The following is a 23,011-nucleotide window of genomic DNA, read 5'->3' on the forward strand; positions in this document are numbered from 1 at the left end:
TATGTAAACAAGAATGAAAAGTGGAAGACAAGCCATCATAGGAAACAAAGTTAGAAATGGGGTGTCGGGTACAAGCCCTAACCCCCTTACGACGAGTAATAGGAACATCAAGATCAGAAGAAGGATCATTACCTATTGCAGGATCCTCCTGCTACATCGATGTAGCAGGGGTCCAAGCACATACTTTTCATTGGTGACGTTGAAACACACTAGGTTGAGGTGCCAGTAATGAGGTAGCCTGCGTAGCATGGTGAACAATAGACTGAACAATAGTAACAGGAAGATCATCATCCAAGTCAAACATATTACTAGAAGAGTTAACAAATGGTGTAGACTCAAAGAAAGAAATATTAGGTGTAACAATATATTTTCGCAAGTCAAAAGAATAACAACGATAACCCTTTTGAGTGCGAGAATAACCAACAAACATGCACTTGAGAGCCTTGGGATCCAACTTGGAAACACTAGGACGATGATCATGAATAACACAAACACTACCAAACACACGGGGTGGCAAAACAAACAGTGGCGCTGAAGGAAACAACAAAGAAAAGGGAATACCACCACGTAAAACTGAAGAAGGCATACGATTAATGAGATAACACGAGGTTAAAACAGCATCTGCCCAAAAGGATTTAGCTGCCTTCATTTCAAACAATAGACAACGAGTAACCTCCATCAAATGTCTATTTTTCCTCTCAGCCACACCATTTTGCTGGGGGGTATAAGCACAAGAGGACTGATGAATAATACCACGCTGAGTCATAAATTCAGCAAAAGGAGTAGAAAAATATTCCTTAGCATTATCACTACAAAGAACACGCAAAGGATGTGAAAATTGATTATTTACTTCATTCACAAATGCACAAAAGATAGAAAATAACTCAGAACGATGTTTCATTAAGTAGATCCAGGTAACCTTGGAATAATCATCAACAAAAGTAACAAAGTAACGAAAACCCAAAGTGGAAACGACAGGACATGGACCCAAACATCTGAATGAACTAAAGAAAGTGGTTGGTCAGACCGTTTATTTACTCTAGGAGGATAACTCGCACAGTGGAGTTTCCCAAACTGACACGACTCACAATTTAAACTAGAAATTGACCGAAAACGACCATTAAGAAGCTTCAAACTCTCCAACAAAGGATGACCCAAACGACAATGAATCTAGTGGGGTGATGTCACCCTAGTACACGCCATAGATGAAGTGTCCTCAAGTATGCAAAGTCCCCCTGATGCACGACCTCTACTAATCATCTTCTTCGACGAAAGATCCTAAAATACACAAGAGTCAGAAGAAAAGGTTATAGAACAGTTATGGGTTTTAATAAACCGACTAACAGATAAAAGGTTAAAAGGAAAATCAGGTACATACAAAATGGAAGACAAAGAAAGAGAAGGCGTAATATGGGCAGTACCAGTACCAGTCACCTTAGCCAAGGAACCATTAGCTAAAGTGACACTCGAAGAGGATTTCTGAAAAAGAAAAAAGTATACCTGAAACGCCAGTCATGTGCTCGGAGGTCCCTGAATCAATAATCCAGGGACGGGAAGAGATAGTCAAAAGGCATGCAGTGGCATTACCTGTCTGAACAAAGGTCGCAGTTGGAGGCTGGGCTGACTGAGAAATCTGGAACTATGTATAACGGGCATATTCATCATCAGACATCTTCACAGTCTTACCTTCAGGCTGTGGAGATACAGGAGAATCAGAAATCAGTTGTAGCAGAGTTGGCAAACTATTGCTGATTTGGTTTGCCATAAAGTTTCCAACAGAAACGTTGGATATGTCCCGGACGACCACAATGATGGCAAGTGCGCACTGAACCACCAGAAACATCAGAGTTACCCTGAGTACTCATGGTAGGTGCCTTATTAGAAGAACCAGCCCCACCACCACGACCACGGCCACCATCACCACCACCAGAACTGACATTACCACCATTACCAGTCCCACTGTTGGTCCACGGTTGGATGGGAAAGAAGCCAGGGCTGAAGTATCACTATCAGTAGTATGCTACCGAGAAACACGAAGAACCCTAGAAAAAGTTTCAGACAAAGTGGCTATCTTGTCACCACCAATAATTTGAGAACGAACAGAGTCAAATTCCTTCCCAAGACCTCCCAAAAAACCCATAACAGCAAGTTGTTCCTGCTAGTTTTGCATCTGTTCCACATTGGCAGTGATAGGAAGTAAGGAATTAAGCTCTTCATACATTCTCTTAAAATCAGCAAAATATTGGGTTAAAGAACAACCCTTTCGATCAACCAGGTAGAACTCTTGGGACAAGTCATAAATGCGGGAAAGATTGTTTTGTCCAGAATACAAAACATTAAGATACTCCCATAATTCTTTCACTGTATCAATGTGTGTTACCAAATCCACAATTTGGTGATCCACGGAATTCAACATCTATCCCAAGATACGAACATCAACTGTGTCCCACGAAGGGTCATTCTCAGGCTTAGTGTTGAAGAGGTGTTGGTGCTGATTACGGCCAGTTAACACTAGCCTAACAATTTTCTTCCTTGCAAAAAATTTGTAATCCCTTTCAACTTCTTCTTGGTAATACGATTGGAAGAGGAAGAAAAAATTTCTGTTGTTATTGACTTTGAACCTTCACCAGATTTCAATTCATCACCCATTATGTACTTGACGAAGTGAAGAATAAATAGAATGAAGTATGCTGAAAGCAGGGACAGAAATTGACAAAGGTAAAAAAAAAAAAAAAAAACCTGACAGAAGTCGATAGAGGCAGCAAAGGCAGCAATCAATTCCCTCAAACGAAACCCTGATACAGATAGTAGAGGCAGCAATCAATTCCTTCAAACAAAACCCTGACACAACCTTCACTTCATCGAGAAACTCCTTCAAATATTCCACAAACAAAAAGAGAGACCTAGTTCTTAATTTATATCATGAACTAGTCTCTAAACAATCCCAAAATACAGCATAGGGTGTTGCACCCCTTCAAACAGAAAATAGAAGAAACCGCAAGGTCTTCAAGTCTTCAAAGAATTCTTAAATCTTCAATTGGATGTTGTAGATAACGGAAGCAGTGGTCTACGAAATCTGTAGTAGTCCTTACAGCCATAGTTGTCACGGCGTCACGGCGATCCAAGTCAGTGGAAGGGTGTCACGTCGATATATCGACATGTCGCCCGCCATGGCGTTGCCATGGCGAGCATGTCGACCATGTTTAATTTTTTATTTTCTGTATTTTTAATGTCATTTAGTATGCTATAATATATGTCCTATAACATCAAAAATCAACATGAAAGTGTACTACACTACTACTAATATACTATGCCACTATGGTTTAATTCATGAAAGTGTAACTAACATCCATTAGTGCATATGAAAGTATGAAAAATTGAAAATATAGATTAACCTGTCAAATAATTGAAAGCAATAGTAAAAATCAAATGATAGGCTAACCTGTTTACTGAAGCTTGATAGCAATAGTCTTTCTTCAGTGTGTGTGATTTGAAGCAAAGCATCTAAGCTATTAAATGGTTTAAAAAAAAATAATTTAAATCTAACTTTTATATGTACAAATATCGACCGATATGCCAACATATCGTGGTATGGCGTCCATATCGAACGATATATTTACATCCACCATGGCGTAGCTCGATATGCCACCTCTCCCAGCGCCAGGACACCATGGCGACGCCATGACAACTATGCTTACAGCTCTGATACCCTATGAATTAATGAAGAAAAAGAAGAAGAAGGAGGAGAGAAACCGAGAGGGAGAAGAAGAGAAGAGAATGTGTAACTTGGGGAGTCACACGATGTGTGTAACTCTCCTCTAAACTTCAATATATATATTCACTCAAGGGCAAAACAGGAAACATATAAAAATTAAAAGAAATAACTCAAAGTACTAATCTACCCTCCTCACTCCTCTCTCGGTATTAGCTACTTGCGCTAATACCAAGCTCACGATAACAATTTCCACTGAAACCTCAACCTTAGCAACCTCCCCTGCGATTCTACAAACAAAAAAAAAAGGGGAGCAAACCACATTCCTTCAGTCCCCACCATAAGTCCCCTCTCTCCGATTCCCCAATGCTAACCCTTCCCCCACTACTCTCACTTGTTTTTCCTGCAACTTCGATCAACATCATCCCTCTAGCCCAGGGTTCCGCCAGAGCCAAAAAAAAAAAGAGGTGCAAAAGAGAAAGAGAGTGTGAGACAGAGAAAGAAAAATAGCAGAGAGAACTCGTGAAGCCAAAAAAAAAAAAGTGGAAGACATACCTGGTTGCTCCCGGATTTTCTCCTCCTTCCTCGCATCGCATCCCCACAGTCGCAAAGTAGGAGACGTCCAATAAATTACAAGTCTGCCATTGTCATCATAAATCCACAACATCCTAGAGGTTGATCGCAAAGAGCGTTGAATCATCACCCCATCAAAGCCGATGATTATGGATGCCAATCGAGTGATGCTGATCTTTTCATTTTATAAACTCATGGTCGAGTTTTTTTCAACTCCGAGAGAATTGATGCAGGATAATCTTGGACCAACTACATTGGACCGACCCAAACCCAGTTGAACTGGGCCCAATTTGAGTGTTTCGATCTAGTAGGATTTTAAGGAAGTTTATTTTATTTGGGAAAGTACTATGTAATCTTTTACTTTAAGGTAGTTATTAGACACAGGGAAATTTCCAATTTGAGTTTTATTGGGTTTCTATTTTAGTTAGCCTGGTTTTAGCAAGTAATTAGGAGTCTTTATTCTTGGGTTTTATAAATAGATGTGTAACCAACGTATTGGGGAGATTATGCAACAATGAATTGAAAAAAAGTGAGTTTGTGCGTGTGCACACACAACCACCCCCCTTTCTTCTTCTTCTCACGGCTTCTTCTTCCCTCCCCCCCCCCTCTCCAATTTTTTCTCAGATTTCCTTTCTCCTATTCTGTCCCCCTTTATAAAGACAGCAAGGGAACAAGGGAAATATGAAGGTAGGAGGTTGAAGAAGGAGAAGAAGAAGAGAAAATGGTGCAATATTGTGTGTTGGAGTATTGCCTCCACCACACCTATATTACTTCACTAATGAGATAGAAGAAATTACATACACCTCCCTAGGGAGGTAAATGATAAAAACAGAAAATTACAATATAAAGCAACTAGTAATCTAACTAGTTCCTAAAGTATCCTTACAACATATAAACTCTAACACCCTCATGAGGAATGTTGGTGTTGTTTTTGTAACTCTACGTAGGTTGCATCTGATATACTACTATGTACCTTCTTTATTTAATAAAATCGTGTTATTTATCAAAAAATAATACCACTTTGTCTGGAGGGAGCAAGATAATCCAATCCAAACTCTTCTAAATTGAATAATCTAAAGCAGCATAAATCCAAATTGACCTTTATAGGGCAGACATGACCTACCAGAAACATATTGGACAAGAAAACAGAATATATAACGGGACTGTCATAGCAGGTTACTCCTGCAACTAATACCCTGCAAAATTCCTTTCTTGCCTTCCTGTTTTGTCATTTTTTCCTTTCTTTTTGTTGGTCAAGGAGACCTATTCTTATGGTTGTCAAGGCCTGCAGCTTGGGAGATGGAGCATAAGGGAAAGAGGGTCTTCCATTGCAATTGTTTATTGCTGAAATTTGATTCTTTTTGTTTGGAAGGGAAGAGAGCTGGATTTAAACAAGGCGTAGGTACAACTTTGACCTTGTTTAGTGTTAATGTTTTTCTCTTTTTCCTTTTACAGAGCATTGGATCCCTTCACATTGTACAGCTTTCATTTACTGGTTTAGTTCAAATTATTCTTGCTACTCAAGAAGGAAACAGAGATATAAAATGTGGTCGTCCACTGTAATATGTCCTTGAATTATAAGTTGAAATATACAAATTTAACCAAATTATACACTTGAATCACCAAAATAGAACCTCTTCTGAATGCTCTTCTCTATTTCTTTTTTTTTTTGGTGCCATTCTTGATGGAGAAACAAATTTCAGAAACATCAAAGCTCTACAGGACTATGCAGAAAAAAGAAGAAAAAAATTGCGATTCTCTGGGTCCAAAGTAGCACACCTTTAATTGAGTAACAATTTAACAATGCATCAATTATTGCAGTGTATGCAATTCGATCAATAAATAGACCATGTGATGATTTCATTTCCATCACAATCTTCTGAATTGAAAGGAGATCCATGGCATGCCCAAAACCCTGAAAGGAATTCTTTCCTTAGCAAATGAAATAGGAAAGGAGAAACAGTAGTATCATTGAACTAACTATTAAAAGATTAAATGACAATCCAGTTTTGACTTTTGACACCCTTTAAACAAGCAAAACAAAGTTCTCCGGCTAATCTCAATAAAATATATATAACAACTAAAGTATATAATATTGCCCAAGTATGTATGAATACCAATTTCAACAAGTATATAAATAACTAGGTGACTGAACAGTTTTTGCAAATGAGTGCATGCTAGCTGGGGAAAATGTTAGAGACAGTCAGACGTTAGGTCAGAATTTTTTTTCCATACTTACAATATTTTAATTCCTCCCTGCCAAAATATTACAAAATAAAAATTAAGATATTCATCAATAAAGTCCAACTCACCTTAAGTAAGGTAGTGTAAGTGACAGCATCAGGAAATAGATCACGACGCTTAACCTTCTGTCCTTCATCCTGGGAAAAATAAATTAAAAAACAAATTATTTAACTCCGCTCTACAAATCTCCATTGCTTTTATAAAGAAGGAATTTATTTGTATGGCTCCAAACTGGCCTTTCAACCACTTGCTTGAGACCTTCATTTCTGCAAACAATCGCATAGCAAACTCCAAGTTTCCAGCCTTGACACATGCAGAAACCAGGGTATTATAGGTGAGCTGATCTGGCTTCAATCCTTGGCGTACTATTTCATCATGCAAAGTTAAAGCATCCTGAGGAAAACCCATTTTTATATTTCCCTGGACAATTGAAGAACAAACCCTTAGGGGATCTTTCAGTTATTTGCTACATTTTGTGCCTTGTCAATGCAGAAAGCAAAAATGTAGTGAAAAACATGTTATGCAACAAATTTTTAACTGCAAAAAGCACAAAATCATGATAATTTTCCAGTCACTGATTAAACAATATGGAACTCTTCAATGAGATTGTAATTAAAGCACAAAACCTTCATTAATAAGTTGTACATCAAAATTGATGGACCACCTCCTTCATGTAGCAAAAAGCGGTAACGTGCAACAAGACCATTGGCACGGCGGAGATCTCCTGCACTAAACGATTGCAAGTTAGGAGTCATCTAACCCTAACTAGAAGCAATCAGTAATTTCCAAACTCCCCGCACCTTGACAGAGATGCTAAGCCAACGGGAAGTCAAAGCTAAAATCTTCAATAGGCAGTTCAATTCAACTGCCATATTAATTTATTATCAGATTCCCTTCACCAAAGGAAATAACAACATAATCCAATCAGACAAAGTTCATCAAGAAATTGTAATGCAAGTACTTGCAGTGTCACCAAAAATAGCTGAAGATGGATGATGATAAATTGATTGTCTGGTATTCATGGCTAATGTTAAATACACCATTCCTGGTAAGCAAGAAATTCAACAGACAAAATTTGCAATGATAAGAGTGAAGAATGAACTTCTGGTTTGGTTTTATATGACTACTTATTTTTATGAGCATAATTTTCATGGAAAAAGTATAAGATCTAAATATTAGGTCATAGGAGGGAGCATGAATTTTCTTTTATTGTAAGTGTGTTTAAACTGGTGGATAGGTTGCTTAGGAAAATTATCTTTCGAAAGTCTAGTTTCTGTTTTTCCAATTAGTCCTGGTTGAGTCAAAAAGTCTTCCTATGAGTTTCTTTTTCCTTTAAGACAGAATAATAGGAGTCATATAGTAGTTAAGAAATTTTTATTTTCTTAGCAAAAGCCTTTATACATTAATGTAATCACTACAGTTTTAGCAGAAGAGACGGAACAAAGAATTGTGTTTTTTGTGTGAGGTATGCTCACAGTGGCAAACTGAAGGTTGCACTCTGCACTCTCTCTTTTTCTCACACTTTACAATATTCTCTTTTCTCTCAGATCATTTTTCCCCTGAGATTTTACGTTTCACAGTTATCATTCATGTTTGTTATTTTATCGTCCCATAACAATATCTTAGATCTTATCCTTGCTCCTCATCTCTTCTACTTCTCTCAATCCTATTCAACCCTATAACTTTTCCAACTACCTCTTCCTCATAGTTCTACCCTAGAAATCCAGAACATTAAGGATTTCACACAATCACAGGTTCGTCAACAAGCACAATAATTATGTTTCCAAGATGTTTTTGGTGGGACCATTTAATGTGAGGATCAGCATACAAATTGAAGTCTGAAAACGAAAATTTCTTGAATATTTCTTTTGTATAACATTTCATACTATGATGCACATAAGTATCTTAAGGAAAAACATGCTCTATTGAAGCATGTCCAGAGAGGTATATTTTGAATCATAATTATCAAGGCGTTGCCTTGGGCACCTTGTTGGAGGGAACACAAATGAGGCCGGCTTCAAGCTTCTCCTTGATGAAATGTCGGTCAACCTCCACGTGTTTAGTACGATCATGCTGGACAGGGTTATGAGCAATGCTAATGGCGGCTTTATTGTCACAATAAAGCATCATAGGAAGATGGACAGCAACACCGATATCCTGCAATAATCCTCTAAGCCACAGAAGTTCACAAATTCCTTGTGCCATTGCACGGAACTCGGCTTCAGCACTAGACCTTGCCACAACATTCTGCTTTTTGCTACGCCATGTGACAAGGTTCCCACCCACAAAGGAACAGTAGCCAGAGATAGATTTCCTGTCAGGAGAACCAGCCCAATCGGCATCAGTATAGGCTTCAATCTTCAAGTGACCATTGGGAGATAGAAGCATTCCCTTTCCTGGAGCAGACTTTAAATACCTCAAAATACGACGGACTGCATCCATATGAGAGGAATAGGGATCATGCATGAACTGACTCACCAAACTTACAGCAACTGCAATGTCAGGGCGTGTGTGAGAAAGATAGATTAGTTTGCCCAATAATCGCTGATAAGCACCCTTGTCAACAGGCTCACCCTCTTTCTCCCTAAGTTTTGTAGTAGCTTCCATAGGAGTATCGGAAGGATGACAGCCTAGCAGCCCTGTCTCAGTCAATAGATCAAGGACATATTTTCTTTGAGAAAGAATGATGCCCTTTGAAGATCGAGCAACTTCTATCCCTAGAAAATATTTAAGAGGACCAAAATCTTTGACCTCAAACTCACGGCCAAGAAGAATTTTCAAATCCCTGATTGCAGCATCATCATTACCAGTGACCACAATATCATCCACATAGACTATGAGAAGAGTAACCTTGTTACCAAGCCGTTTGATGAACAAAGTGTGATCAGCATTGCTCTGCTTGTAACCTGCTGAAATCATAGCCTTATGAAATCTGCCAAACCAGGCCCTAGGTGACTGCTTCAAACCATAAAGGGCACGCTTCAATTTACAAACCCTGCCCTTAGTCCTGTCATCAGAAAAACCTGGTGGAATGTCCATATATACCTCTTCCTCAAGCTCCCCATGGAGGAAGGCATTTTTGACATCTAACTGCTGAAGATCCCACCCAAGATTTGCAACACAAGATAATAACACCCTGACGGTGTTGAGCTTTGCCACTGGTGCAAAGGTCTCCTGATAATCAACTCCATAAGTCTGAGTGAACCCCTTTGCAACCAAACGTGCCTTATACCTATCCACCGAACCATCAGCCTTCTGTTTAACCACGAAGACCCATCTACATCCCACTGGTTTTTTCCCTGGAGGAAGAGCCACAAGATCCCACGTATTATTTTTGTGAAGTGCTCTCATTTCTTCCAACATTGCTGCCTTCCACTTTCCATCTGTAAATGCTTCCTACCAATTTCTAGGAATCGAGATAGAGGAAAGAAAAGATACAAAGGCACGAAAAGAAGGAGAAAGAGAGTTATAAGAAACAAAATGAGATATGGGATGTAAAGTGCAAGTTCTAGTACCTTTACGAAGTGCAATAGGTAGGTCGGAAGTAGATGGATTACCAGGAGATGTAGGATCCGTGTCTAGAGCCGGCAATTAGATGGGTACTGGTGCTACAGTGGGATGCAGCTGCCCTCTGGTAGATCTGCCCCTTGTATAGGTGATCATGTTGGAGTTGTCAATTCTCTTCTGAAATTCACCAATAGTTCTCTGGATTGGAGTCAGCTCCCCCTGGATAGGAACATTAACACCACTATTTTCTATGGTCTCCCCCTGTAAAGGATTCCCATTAGGTGAAGGAGGAACAGCCAGAGGTTGTTAGGCAATCGCCAAAGTAGGATGGGAAGCATCCACAAAAGGCTGGGTAGCAGCCGTGGGTGGTAAAGAAGGCTGGGCAGCCACCAGAGGAACCTCAGGTAGAGGAATCTCAAAGGACACATCTTCACTAGAACTCTCCCTCTAAAGAGGTGGCGAAGAATAATAAGAAAGGGACTCAAGGAAAATAACATCCATACTAACCATGGTACGGCGGGAAGGGGGATGGTAGCATTTATAACCTTTCTGGGTCGGTGAATAACCCAAGAAAATACAACGGAGCCCCCGAGGCTCAAGTTTCCCTGGAGATCTTGTATCCCTAGCATAACACACAACCAAACACCTTGGGCGGCACAATAAAGGAGGAATTACCCAGTAAAATATCAGAGGGGCTACGGGAGTTAAGAACCCTAGAGGGTAGCCTATTGATGAGATAGGCCGCAGTGAGGACCGCATCCCCCCAATATTGAGACGGGACATTCCTCTCAAACATCGAAGCCCTAGCCATTTCTAACAAGTGGCGATTTTTTCTTTCTGCCACACCATTCTGGGTAGGGGTATCAACACAACTAGTTTGATGAATGATTCCATGATCAGTCAAATATTTTTGAAATTGGGATTCTGTATACTCTGTTCCATTATCACTTCTCAATACTTTAAGAGTAGCCTGGAACTGAGTTTGGACCATTTTATGAAAGTGATGAAAACATGAAAAAACTTGGTTTTTTGTGTGCAAAGGATACACCCAGGTGTTCCGAGAATGACAATCAATGAAAGAGACAAACCAACGATGGCCAGAAATAGATGGTTTACGACTAGGACCCCAAACGTCAGAATGCACTAATTGAAATTAAAAAGAACTCATTTTATTTAAAATTGGATAAGTTGAACGTGTCTGTTTGGCCAGAACACAAGCCTCACAAAAAAAATCATCCTTAGTACGAAGGGTGACCAAACGAGGAAATAAATGAGCTAAAATTCCTAAAGGGGGGTGACCTAACCGAGAGTGCCACTAGGAGAGTTCAGAAGAGACCAAGGAGTTCTGATGCAGCGGAGAAGGTGGTGGTGGAGAGAAGCGTCTGTCATCAAGCAGGTACAGTCCACCGTGCACTTTACCCAATCCAATCGTCTTCCCAGAGTCCAAATCCTGAAACACATAATGAGAAGGGAAAAAAATGACTTTGCAGTTTAGATCACGAGTAATGCTACTAATTGAAAGAAGGTTAGTAGTAAAATTAGGAATGTGCAAAACAGAAGACAAGGGAAGAGAGGAAGTGTAGTTGATGAATCCTTTTCCAGATATGGAAGAAAGGGAACCATCAGCCACTTTGACCTTATCTTTCCCAGAAGTGGGAGAATATCTGTGAAACAGACTAGAGGAACCGGTCATATGATCTGTAGCTCCAGAATCTATGATCCAAGGATGGGAAACCACAGAAGCACAATGACCTCCAAATGAAATACCTGACCGGGCAAAGTGTGAACCTGAAGGAGCTGAAGAATTGGCAGTGGCTGATGTAGTAGAAGCAGCAGCAGCGGAAGACCTTAGCATACGTAGGAGTGCCTGTAGATCATCCTGGGATAGACCAGTGTCAGTAGCAGGAGCTGCAGTAACAGTCTCAGTCTGATGGGCCTTGGTCTTTGTCTTTATCTTTGTCTTGGCAACCCTTTTAGCTTCAAAATCAGCCAGTTTCCCATGAAGTTTCCAGCACTTCTCCTTGGTGTGGTAAGGTTTGTGATAGTACTCACAAACAACAGACCCTGTAGTAGAATCACTAAGAGAAGCAATGCCACTAGGGGGAGATGCACGGGGCAGCGGCCCGGAGAGCTGATCTCGTCGAATAGGAGGGTGCAACATGGCAGCCCTACGGTTTTCTTTAGAGGAGACTAGGGCATATGACTGTTCAAGTGTGGGAAAAGGCTTGTGACCCAACACTTGAACCCGAATCTGATCATACTCCACATTTAATCCTGCCAAGAAATCATAAACCCTGATCTTGTCCATATGTTGCTTATAAGAAGTAATATCTGTAGCTGTACTTGGGTGAAAATCAGAATTATGGTCCAATTGCTGCCAAAGGCTGCGCAAGGTAGCATAGTATTTGGAGATGCCAATTCTCCCGAGTAGTGTGAAGGACCTTCTTCCCGATTTCATATACCTGGGCATCATTGCCAAGCTGTCCATAAGTCTCTTGCAAGCACCCAAATTTTCGAGGTCAGATCAAGGAGAAGAAAATTGTGTTGTAGATCTGTAACCATAAAACCAATCAAGTAGGACATAAGAACTCCATTGTTGGCAAGCCACTTGTCTTGAGCAGCCCCAACCTCGTAGGCATAGCAATGGATCCCCTAATATGACCAAGAAGGCCACGCCAAGAATGGCAAAGGAGGCAGACCTAGACCAAAGTAGGTAATTGGTGCTATCCAACTTGATTGGATTTGGAGAGAAAGTATGATACTCTGGTTTGCTGTTTCCATCACCAACATAAGTAGCAGTCGAATCCACAGAGTCACCCATGGAGACAGTGAAGAATCCCAAATCGTAGAAGGGGGCTGTTGTGAAGAGAAAACCAAGAACACCTCCAAGTTAAGGGCTGAAACAAGGATGAAAGCCCTCTAATAATGAAGGAATAAGTGTCTCCAAGAATCAGCAACAGCAGCCAGAGAAAACCTTGAGATCGATATTTTCAGGGTTTTGAAAAAAACCCTGAAATTGCTGAAATCGATAAGATTATTTGAGGCCTGAAAAGTGACTGTATGAGGCTGAAATTGCAGTCGAAGGACACTTGAACAGATGTGAAGCACTCCTCAAAAAATCAGAATTAACTGATAAGTGGAACCCCAAGATCGACAATTGTCAGGGTTTTGAAAAAAACCCTGAAAGTGTGAAGAGATATCGATCTTGAGGGCTGAAACTTGATGTAGCTTGATGTAGGTGCTGGAATACTGATCTGCCGCAGGTCTGAAGCTCCAATATAGTGAACAAAGTCCTTGTAATATAGTGTGAATCTGTCCAATGAAGGCTGAAGGCTTCCATATTCGCAGCAAAGGAGGGCAGCACCTTATCGATCAAATCTTCATATCATGAAGTGAGGTAACAAAAGAGGGCAGCAGCTGGATCAATAGATCACCTCATCAGTGCTGCCCTATGGGATAAAGAAGAACAATGCAAAACAAAGGAAAGAAGGGGAGAGAAGAGAACAAGAGAGAGATCGAGAATTAGAGAAGGGGAGGGAATCGTGGATGGTTCTAATTCATAACCAGCTTTGATACCATGTTAAGTGGATCTGAATTAGAACTCTATGCTTGGATGATCAATGCATCCTAAGCACTTCTATATTTATAATTATAATGAATAATTAACACTTAGTACATTAGCAATGTGGGACTAAACCACATATACCGAAATAACAAAATAACAAAATAAAGAGGGTATAATGGTCAGAATACCCCCACGGTATTCTGGCCATATATCTAACAGTGTCGCCTTGATTTTGGACCCTCCCCAACACCTTGGTTGCCTTTCCTCCTTGATAACTATGTTTTGAATAGCACACTGCAGTGGTTTTATCTTCTAGTAGCAGCTTAGTATGTGGTCAAATTTTCTGGACTATCTGTCCACATCGTTTCTTACTCATACCACATTGTGGCACAACCAACAGACCAATTTTGATCAAGATTTGGACAGCTGATGATAGAATGAAAAAGTTTCAATAAACTGTGAGATTTATGATTGAGTTTGGCTCCTAAATATGATAGAAGGCCAATCGACATGGTACCCTAGCAAGTGTCCAACAGTTAGAATTGCCATATCAGCCCTACACTGATTTCACATCTGCAAATACAATGACAGAAAAATCCAATACTTAGTATGGTGGAGGTAGGCCAAGGATTCTCTACCAATCCAATGGTCATATTACGCAAATTAGCCCTCCTCATGGCAGAACCAGATCACTTATCAAAAGATAACTCCCTAGATATGCTCATCTAGAGAACTGGCATTCATATCTTGATTAATATCAAAGGAATGACACAATGTAAGGGATGTAATATATGGTAAAGTATTAATACTTATCACGCTAGTGATACCAACCTGCTTCGATCAAAGCATTCAAAAGACCATAGATGAGTGTCGGTGACAGCTTTGGACTCCCTGCAGCAGCACCTTGCTCTATAGATTCGAGTAATTGAAATGCGTCATCAATTCTTCTAGCCTCACCCAAACCCTTCACAGAAAAAATAAAAATCCTAATGAAATGAGACAAACAAAGAACTATTTATGTGGACTAGCTTCTAGTTAATGCATAACCATTCATGAGAAGAACATGAAAATTGAAGCTGAAGAAAGTAGCCACTGGAAACTTCATTAATTTCACCCCCCCCCCCCAAAAAAAAAAAAGAAACTTCATTAATTGCAAGATAAGTTTCAGAAATGAAAATAACCACAAAAGAACCCCAGAAAAGGTCTTGAAAAATGGGATACAAATGAAGCATTAGAAATGAGTCAAATGACATAATAAACTCCTAACTTTACAGAGGGGGGATAACAAATAACCTATTTTCTTTTAGGGAAAAGGCTGGGTGCACCGCCAAAGTGCCCAGCATGTGTCATCCTCTCTCTTCCCCCTTTGGAAAAGACCCCCTTGCCCTCCTATGTACAACACAGGATTGGTCTATGCCGCTAGCTTACCAAAAGCTGGTGGCATTCCTGTATAACTTTCTCCACTATCTATAGAAATATTAAAAATCTGACACGTTATTTAGATTTTTCCTTTGGTCATTTCTTAAATTTCAACATGCTAGACCTTTAGAGGTTCTAAAATTCCATAATATAATATAGCTTTAGAAGAAAAAAAAATATAGGAAAATTAGGCTTTTGGTCTAGTAATTATCTCAATGTTCTAGAAATCTCTTTGGAATTCTAAGGTACCATCTACATAGGAAATTAGAGGTTCAAACAAGATAGAAACAGAAAAAAGAAAAGAAAAGAAACCAAAATAGAGACGCCATGGCATCTGGATGCTTCAAATATGACTGCTCCTCTACCTGACATTTGTGGACTCAGATTCACACGCGTAAGACAGCACAGGCAATTTGATAAAGAGGGGGGAATAGATCAAAAGGAAAAAAGAAATGGCGTGGGCAGGTCATAACTCCATTATAACAGTTTTAAGAACTTAAACAGAGAGAGAGAGAGAGGGAAACAATTTTCATTATATGTGCGTAATAAGTAATAACCACCACTCAACCTCTAAAGATAAGCTATAACCATCCCAAAACATAGTAAATTGAGAAAATATATGAAAGACTCAGTCATAGATACATATTAAAAAGCTTGACCACATTGATAGCACTTACAAAATTACAAATATATGATAAAAGGCCTCATTTACATCCCTGAGAGGAACTTGGTTATCTGGTTTTCTGTTAATCCCATTTAACTTATGGATTGAAAGAAACTCTCACCGGTTTGAAGGTTGTTGAGATTTGGGAAATTGTGACTTGTGTCTAGACTAACACTGGCCCCTTTATTAATGATAAAATGAAGAGAAAATAGGATATAATGACATAATGACCAAACTACCCCTACACCCCATATTACAATACTCCCCCTCAAGTTGGTGAATAGATATCACACATGCCCAACTTGCACAAAATCGCATGAAACATTTTGCTACTCAGACCGACATCTGCTAACTTCTCACTAGACTTCACAAAAGGAATGCAAGTAAGTCCTTGCTCCAGCTTCTCCTTGATGAAATGGTAATCAATTTCAACATGCTTGGTGTGATCATGCTGAACCAGGTTGTGTGTGTTGGTTTAAAATGTGCAATTCTGATCGCAAACTTGTTGTCATAGTATAACAACATCAGAACACGAACAGGCAAGCCCAAATCATGAAGAAGACCCTTATGCCATAACAACTCACAAATACCATGTGCCATAACACGAAACTTAGCCTCTACACTAGACCGGGCTACCACATCCTACTTCTTGCTACGCCTGGTAACAAGATTTCCACCAACAAAAGTGTAGTATCCAGATGTGGACCTCCTATCATCAGGTGAACAAGCCCAATCTGAATCAGTAAAGGCCTCTACACGCATGTGATCATGAGGTGAAAAAAGGATACCATTTCCTGGAGCCAACTTCAGGTACCATTGAATCTAAAACACCGCCTCCATATGAGAAACGCAAGGGTCATGCATGTACTGACTCACCAAACTCACAACATAGGCTATGTCAGGCCTAGTGTGAGACAAATAAATAAGACGATCAACTAGCCACTGGTATCTGCCCTTATCAACTAGCTCACCATCCTTAGTTTTTAAATGGGAATTAGCCTCAAGAGGAGTGTCGGCAGGCTTGCAGCCTAGCATACTAATCTCTGAAAGAAGATCTAGAGTATATTTCCGTTGAGAGAGAAATATACCTCCAGTGGATTGGGCCACTTCGGTACCAAGGAAATAACACAGCTTCCCCAGGTCTTTAATATCAAACTCCCCTTCAAATTAGCTATCTAAGTAGGATCATTCCCAGTGACAACAATGTCGTCAACATATACAATTAATACAGTAATATGATCACCAACCTATGGGTATGATTAGCATTACTCTATTTGTATCCCACTGACACCATAAGCTTATGGAACCGACCAAACCAAGCATGCGGAGATTGCTTCAATCCATACAACGTCTTTTTCAACTTGCACACCTTCCCTTGAGGCTCCTGACAAGAGAAACCCGAAGGGATATCCATGTATACTTCTTCCTACAGCTCACCATGAAGGCAGGCATTCTTGATATCAAGTTGTTGTAGCTCCCATCCGAAATTCACCGCACATGAAATAATAGTTGGAAGTTACAAGAACAAGGGGAAAGATGAAAGTGAGGTCGGAGAAGGAGAAGAGGAAGAGGTAGAAGAGAAGATGGTGGAATGTTGTGTGCTAGAGAAATTATCTTTACCACACCTATATTACTTCACTAATAAGATTTAAGGAATTACATACACCTCCCTAGGGAGGTAAAAGGTAAAAAAGAGAATACAATATAAAACAACTAAACAACAATCTAGTTCCTAAAGTACCCTAATTACATAAACTCTAACACTCCCCCTCAAGCTGGAGAATAAGTGTCGTGCATTCATTCATAATGCCTACTTAGCTCCATCAAGCTTTGGTGGGACCTCTTTCGGTAAACCAGGTCTACCTAGTAAAGGAGAATCTTTCAAGGAAAATGGTCATTTCCTACATAAGGCCTACTTGGACAGGAACTCTTCGGATAACCCAGTTCCAATCAGCATGTGGGGCCTTCAAGGTTCAAGAATGTAGCATTGTCTTAATACCACTTTGGCATCTAAGCAATGCAGGTGACTATAGCCAAGATAAAATAATCTTCTTCATGAATTGTGTTCATTAAATCCACTCAAGTAGATAAAGTTAGAGGTGAAGGGCAATTCAATGTCCTTATTGAGTTATTGGTTGAGTTCCCCAACAGATTTTGGTCCATGAAAACTTTTGCATCTTATGTGAAGTGCTAAGTCCTTATATTCTGTCAAGAATATCCAATCCTTGTGGTTGTATTGGTCAGGTAATTTCTTTGCAGATGATATTGCTAATGATGGTCTTGAAGGGGGCCTATTAATTACAGTCCTTACTCTTCTATGTAACTCTTTTCATCGTATCTTTATAATTTGTGCTCTGTTCATTTTTCTTTCAAGCTAGGCTCGGTATCGATAGTAGTCTCAGCCTGCTTTCCCTGCCATTGGCATAGATATCGATTAGTCTTTCCTTATCCAATAGTGAGTGGAGAAGAGTAGAAGGAAGATTCCCAGTAGGTACATTCCTTGTCTCTTTCAGTCTTTGTGGGTTCATTTCTGTAATCTTTTCAACCTTGGATCTCGGTAGGTCTTTGATACGGCTCTTCGCGAAGAAGGGCAATTCAATGTCCTTATTGAGTTATTGGTTGAGTTCCCCAACAGATGTTAGTCCATGAAAACTTTTGCATCTTATGTGAAGTGCTAAGTCCTGATATTCTGTCAAGAATATCCAATCCTTGTGGTAGTATTGGTCAGGTAATTTCTTTGCAGATGATCTTGCTAATGATGGTCTTGAAGGGGGCCTATGAATTACAGTCCTTACTCTTCTATGTAACTCTTTTCATCTATCTTGATAATTTGTACTCTGTTCATTGGCTGTTTGGCTGTTTTTCCAGCTTCCTAATAAATCCATAAAGTTTAATAGGAAAAAGAAAAAGCCCTTTAAGATGTAAAGTTGAAGGCAGAAATACGATGAAATATATAATCTGATACAACAGAGTACTAGGATGCAAAAATTTCGCAGAGTTTATAGTCCTGCAATACTCAGCACATAAATGCTTTATTGAGACCTGGAAAACTATCAAAATCCATAACGCACAAGTTATCCATCTGAAGTAAAAGTACGGGGATTTAGTTTCCATCTTACTTGTGTTCGGTTAATTCCCTGCACTCTAGTATGTAGCATGTAATAAACACATAAGAAACAGAATTGCCACACAGCAGTGAGTTACCTTTAAAAGGGTTCCAAAGGTGACACAATCAACACCACAGCTCTCTGGTTTTGACATCTCACCAAATATTTGAAGGGCTGAATCAATATCACCACAGTGAACACAAGCCTCCATGACTGCATTCATCACAATGGTGTTCAGCTTCCCGTAACGTCGCTTGGCAATCTCAATTTCCTCAAATATCTGGAAAAAAATAATAAAACGCTTATAGAAGAAGAACAACAAATTGGGTATAAAAGTGGAGATAAAAAAACAAAAGATTTTTAGAATTCCACTCCAGACCTGATGGAGTTGCCTTCTACGGGTAAGCTCGACGACACGGGAAGTAAGTCGTTTGAGATTGGTTTTCAGAGAGAGGATTTGGGATTTATACAGGGAACTCTTTCTGTCTGTGCCATGAGAGACAGAACAAGAAGCGGACTTGTTGGAGGTGTGAAGTCGTCTGGTAATTGAGGAGGGAATAAGGAGGGAGAGTGTTGAGGTTTCTCTTGGAGGAGAGAAGCCATGAATGTGTTGCATCGCTACAATAACTGATCTCTGCAACTATCCATCACCAATTCACCATGCAAAGCACAAGGAGATACAGGAAAAAGAGAGATAATGTAAAGCAACAACTATTTTTGGAAAGGGCAATTAACTGGGAACAAATGTTTTGAGTTCATTGGCTGGCTCTTAAACTATTGGCTGAACCGCATCTTTGTGGAGGTAAGGTAATCTCTGGCAGTACACGTGTCCAAAATGCTCATGTTATGGCAGCAAATGGATATGAGATATGGTTCAACCAAAAAAATATATATATATGAGATATGGGAAAAATAGGTTCGGTTCAAAAGATACAAAAATACAGAAATCAAAATCGAACCGAGAATAGAAACATATTTTCGATCAAAATCAAATCGACTTGGTTCGTTTCAGTTTTGTATTTAGTTTAGATAATATTTTAGGGAGGAGGAGGTAGCCGCTCCCTAAGCTCCTGCCAGATTTGTCAGAGGGGTTAGCCGCTCCCATCACTCTGGGTTTGGAGGCGGATAATCTTCTCAACGCCGACAGCCGGTTGCTATATGGAGAGGTCATACTTCTTTGTCTTCGGACGAACCCCCCACCCAAACTACTGAATCTTTTTCACCTAACTCCCTGGCCCTAGTTGTTGCGAAATCTCTTCATGGATGTTTGATCGGATTCCCCAAGCCCCCGGTTGATTTTGCTTGCAACCCTCTGGCTTCCCCAAGCCCCCGGTTTTCTGCGGAGTTTGACTCTTCTGAGAAACGCAATAAAGTACTGAACTTGGCTTCGTGGTGGTGTAGTCCTATTCTTGTCCAGGTTGTTATGCATCTGATGGACAATCCACTCTTCGATGCTGAACATGACTCTTTTCCGCTTTGGATGCAAGTAAGATCTATCCTGAAGATTGTTTTTGCGCTGAAGCCATCAAGCAGGCGGCGTCTTGTGTGGGGAAACTTGTGGATATGCAATTTAATGCGATTGAGTTGGGACTTCCTATGGATACTGTTCGTGTTAAGATGCTCTTTAAGAAGAAGAGATCGGTGTGCATCTCGTCCAAAATCCGCAATCCCCAAGGTTTGGTCTCTGTGGTTGATTTTAAATATGAGCTGTTTAATATTTGTTTTCGTTGTGATCGCCTCACCCATGAAACAGAATGTTGCTCACTGCTCAAAGAAGGTTCTTCGAGAGATGCTTCGGGAGAGTTGTTCAAAAAAGTTCTTACCCCGCCTTTGATGAGAAAAATTATGTGAATCGTTTTCCTGGAAGAGCGGATTTGGATGTTGGTGGTTTGGACTCCCCTTTCTCCACAGCCCTTGATTATTTTGCGCCTTCTGTGTCGGAAGAGGTGGAAGTGGAAAGTGATCTGCTGCCCGACCTGCTGCTGGAGTCTCTGCTTGGGGATTTAAGGCCTGAAGTTTTTGTGGACTTTTCGGCACCTATGGACTGTGAAGTGGTGCCTCCTAAAACCCTACCTGATCCTGTTTATGATGTTTCTTCAGAGGAAGAAGATAGTGAAGACAAATTTATTGCTTCTCTTTTCAAGGAAAAATCGGGGCCTTCCACTGCTGCTCCAACACCTCTCACTCGCCTGGAGCCATTGTTGAAGAGACGCGTATTTTGCCCACTGCCTTGCAACTACCTCCTGGTGTTGGCACCCCTGAGCCTAACAATACAACTACCCTCTCCCAGCCCATTAGCCAGACCATCTCTGGAGATTTGTTATCTTCTCTGCTTCGGCTGATGCATTTCAGGGTTGTTCTTTCCCAAATGCTCAAACCATCTTCGTCAATCAGCACTTTTATGGCCCTCTCCCCCCTCCCCTGTTGGCACCCCGTTACCCCCCTCTTCTTGCAATCCTGGTGGGAATATTGCTTGTTTTTTCTGTGAACGTGGCTCCCACTCCTCTTCCCAAGAAAAGAAAACTCGTTGTCCCAACGGTCCTGTCCCCTCTGGAACTGGGTTTCAAATTCTTTCGTTCTTCCCTGGCGCAGCTTCTTACCTATTTTTCTAACCCTGAACGTCTGATGGATCTGGCGAGGGAATGGGTGAGTGAACAGAGTGTTACTTCTGCTCGTGGCTTCCTTCCTTTGGCTTCTGCCTGGAATAATGATGATGGAACCTTGGATCCTAGGGAAGAGTTTGGTTCACCGAACCCAAACCGGGTATCTTCTTCTAATACTAACACCTCCTTTACTGGTTTTTTTACTGTGTATTTTGTTGTGTTGCTTAGCTTGGCTTGTTGCTTGTGGGATCTGAATTGACGTTATCTGTTTCGATCCTTCCAACCTCGTAAACCATGCTGTATATTTCATCTTCTTTTCATTGAGTTTTTTATTCTGTTTTTTCCTTGGTACTATTAACCTGCTTTGTTTCCAATTTCTTGTTTGTGTGATTAAAAATGATTGTCGTCTCTTGGAATGCCGAAGGGATTCATGGATCCCTGACCCAAAAATGTCATTCCTTTCACCTGAAAAAATTTAACCCTGATTTTGTCTTTTTAAGTGAAACGAAATGCATTGATCACTCTACTTTAAAATGTCAAGGGTTGTTGAAGACTTATAATTCTGTTGCCTTTGTTAACAGTGCCAATTCTAAAGGACGAAGAGGAGGGCAATGGCTGTTGAGCTCCTCCTCTTCTGCCTTTAGCATTTTACATTGTTCTATTCATGATCATTTTATTGGAATTTGTTGTGCCAACCCCTCCTTGGGTCCCTTCTTGTTGATTTGTATTTATGCACCTCCCCAATATGCTTGTCGTGAGGTGTGTTGGACACATTTAAGATCTTTTATTGCATCTATCTCTGAACCAATGATTATTATCGAAGACTTTAATGAAATTTTGGATCCTTCGGAAAAGCTGGGGGGAGCCCCATTTCACTGTTCTCTTGCCACGCAAAGTTTAAAAGACAGCATTGAGGATTTTAGCCTGGATGTAATTAAACTCCAAGGATCCTGCTTCACCTGGTCTAATAAACAGAAACCCCCAAACTTGGTGAAGGAATGTTTGGACCTTGTTTTGGCTAATCAACCTTGGTTGCTTGCGTTTCCTTTGGTCAAACTCTCTAAACTCCCTTCCATTGGATCAGATCACAACCCTCTTCTTCTCAAAACCCATGCTCCAAGACCCTCTTATAGAAAGCTTTTTCATTATCAAGAAGCTTGGACCCACCACCCTGATTTTGCCTCTTTCTACTCTTCTAAATGGAATTCTTTGACCTCCTCCTCTTTACTTGGAAAACTTCATTCTTTTGCAAATCTACTAAAATCCTGGAATAAAAATGTGTTCGGTCATATCGACTTGCTGAAAAATTATCTGTTTTCAAATTTTGTTAATTTGGAAGGCCTTGACTCCCCTCCTCTCTTTGATCTATATGCTATCTCTAGCAAGCTTAAATGGATCCTCGATGCTGAAGACGCCTTTTGGCTAAAGAAATCTACACACCGCTATATTTATGAGGGACAGGAATACAAGATACTACCATACTATCTCAAAAAACAATCTGCAACGAAGGAAGTTACAGTTTCTAATCCTGAATGATGGTTCGCGTTCTGAGGATCCCAAAACCATTGCCCTTGAGTTTGCCAATCATCTTAATGACATTTTGACAATCTGTAACCC

At 40.3% G+C, this 23,011-nt stretch overlaps 1 protein-coding gene across 1 annotated transcript in view; it reads right to left on the bottom strand.

Moving 5' to 3' along the window:
- The window catches only part of LOC122659247 (pentatricopeptide repeat-containing protein At5g10690), a 63,498-nt gene extending 44,003 nt beyond the window's left edge, over positions 1–19,495 (bottom strand). Inside the window, exons 1-7 of the mRNA XM_043854378.1 lie at positions 19,171–19,495; positions 18,889–19,071; positions 14,433–14,565; positions 7,156–7,253; positions 6,788–6,949; positions 6,598–6,666; positions 6,065–6,200 (exon numbers count right to left, since the gene is read on the bottom strand). Of these exons, the coding sequence (XP_043710313.1) occupies positions 6,065–6,200; positions 6,598–6,666; positions 6,788–6,949; positions 7,156–7,253; positions 14,433–14,565; positions 18,889–19,071; positions 19,171–19,407 (1,018 nt within the window). The 5' untranslated portion in view covers positions 19,408–19,495. The remainder of the gene's footprint in view (positions 1–6,064; positions 6,201–6,597; positions 6,667–6,787; positions 6,950–7,155; positions 7,254–14,432; positions 14,566–18,888; positions 19,072–19,170) is intronic.
- Positions 19,496–23,011: the final 3,516 nt, after the last annotated feature.

Source organism: Telopea speciosissima, chromosome 4 (assembly GCF_018873765.1).
Source record: "Telopea speciosissima isolate NSW1024214 ecotype Mountain lineage chromosome 4, Tspe_v1, whole genome shotgun sequence".
In the NCBI taxonomy this organism is placed as follows: Eukaryota; Viridiplantae; Streptophyta; class Magnoliopsida; order Proteales; family Proteaceae; genus Telopea; species Telopea speciosissima.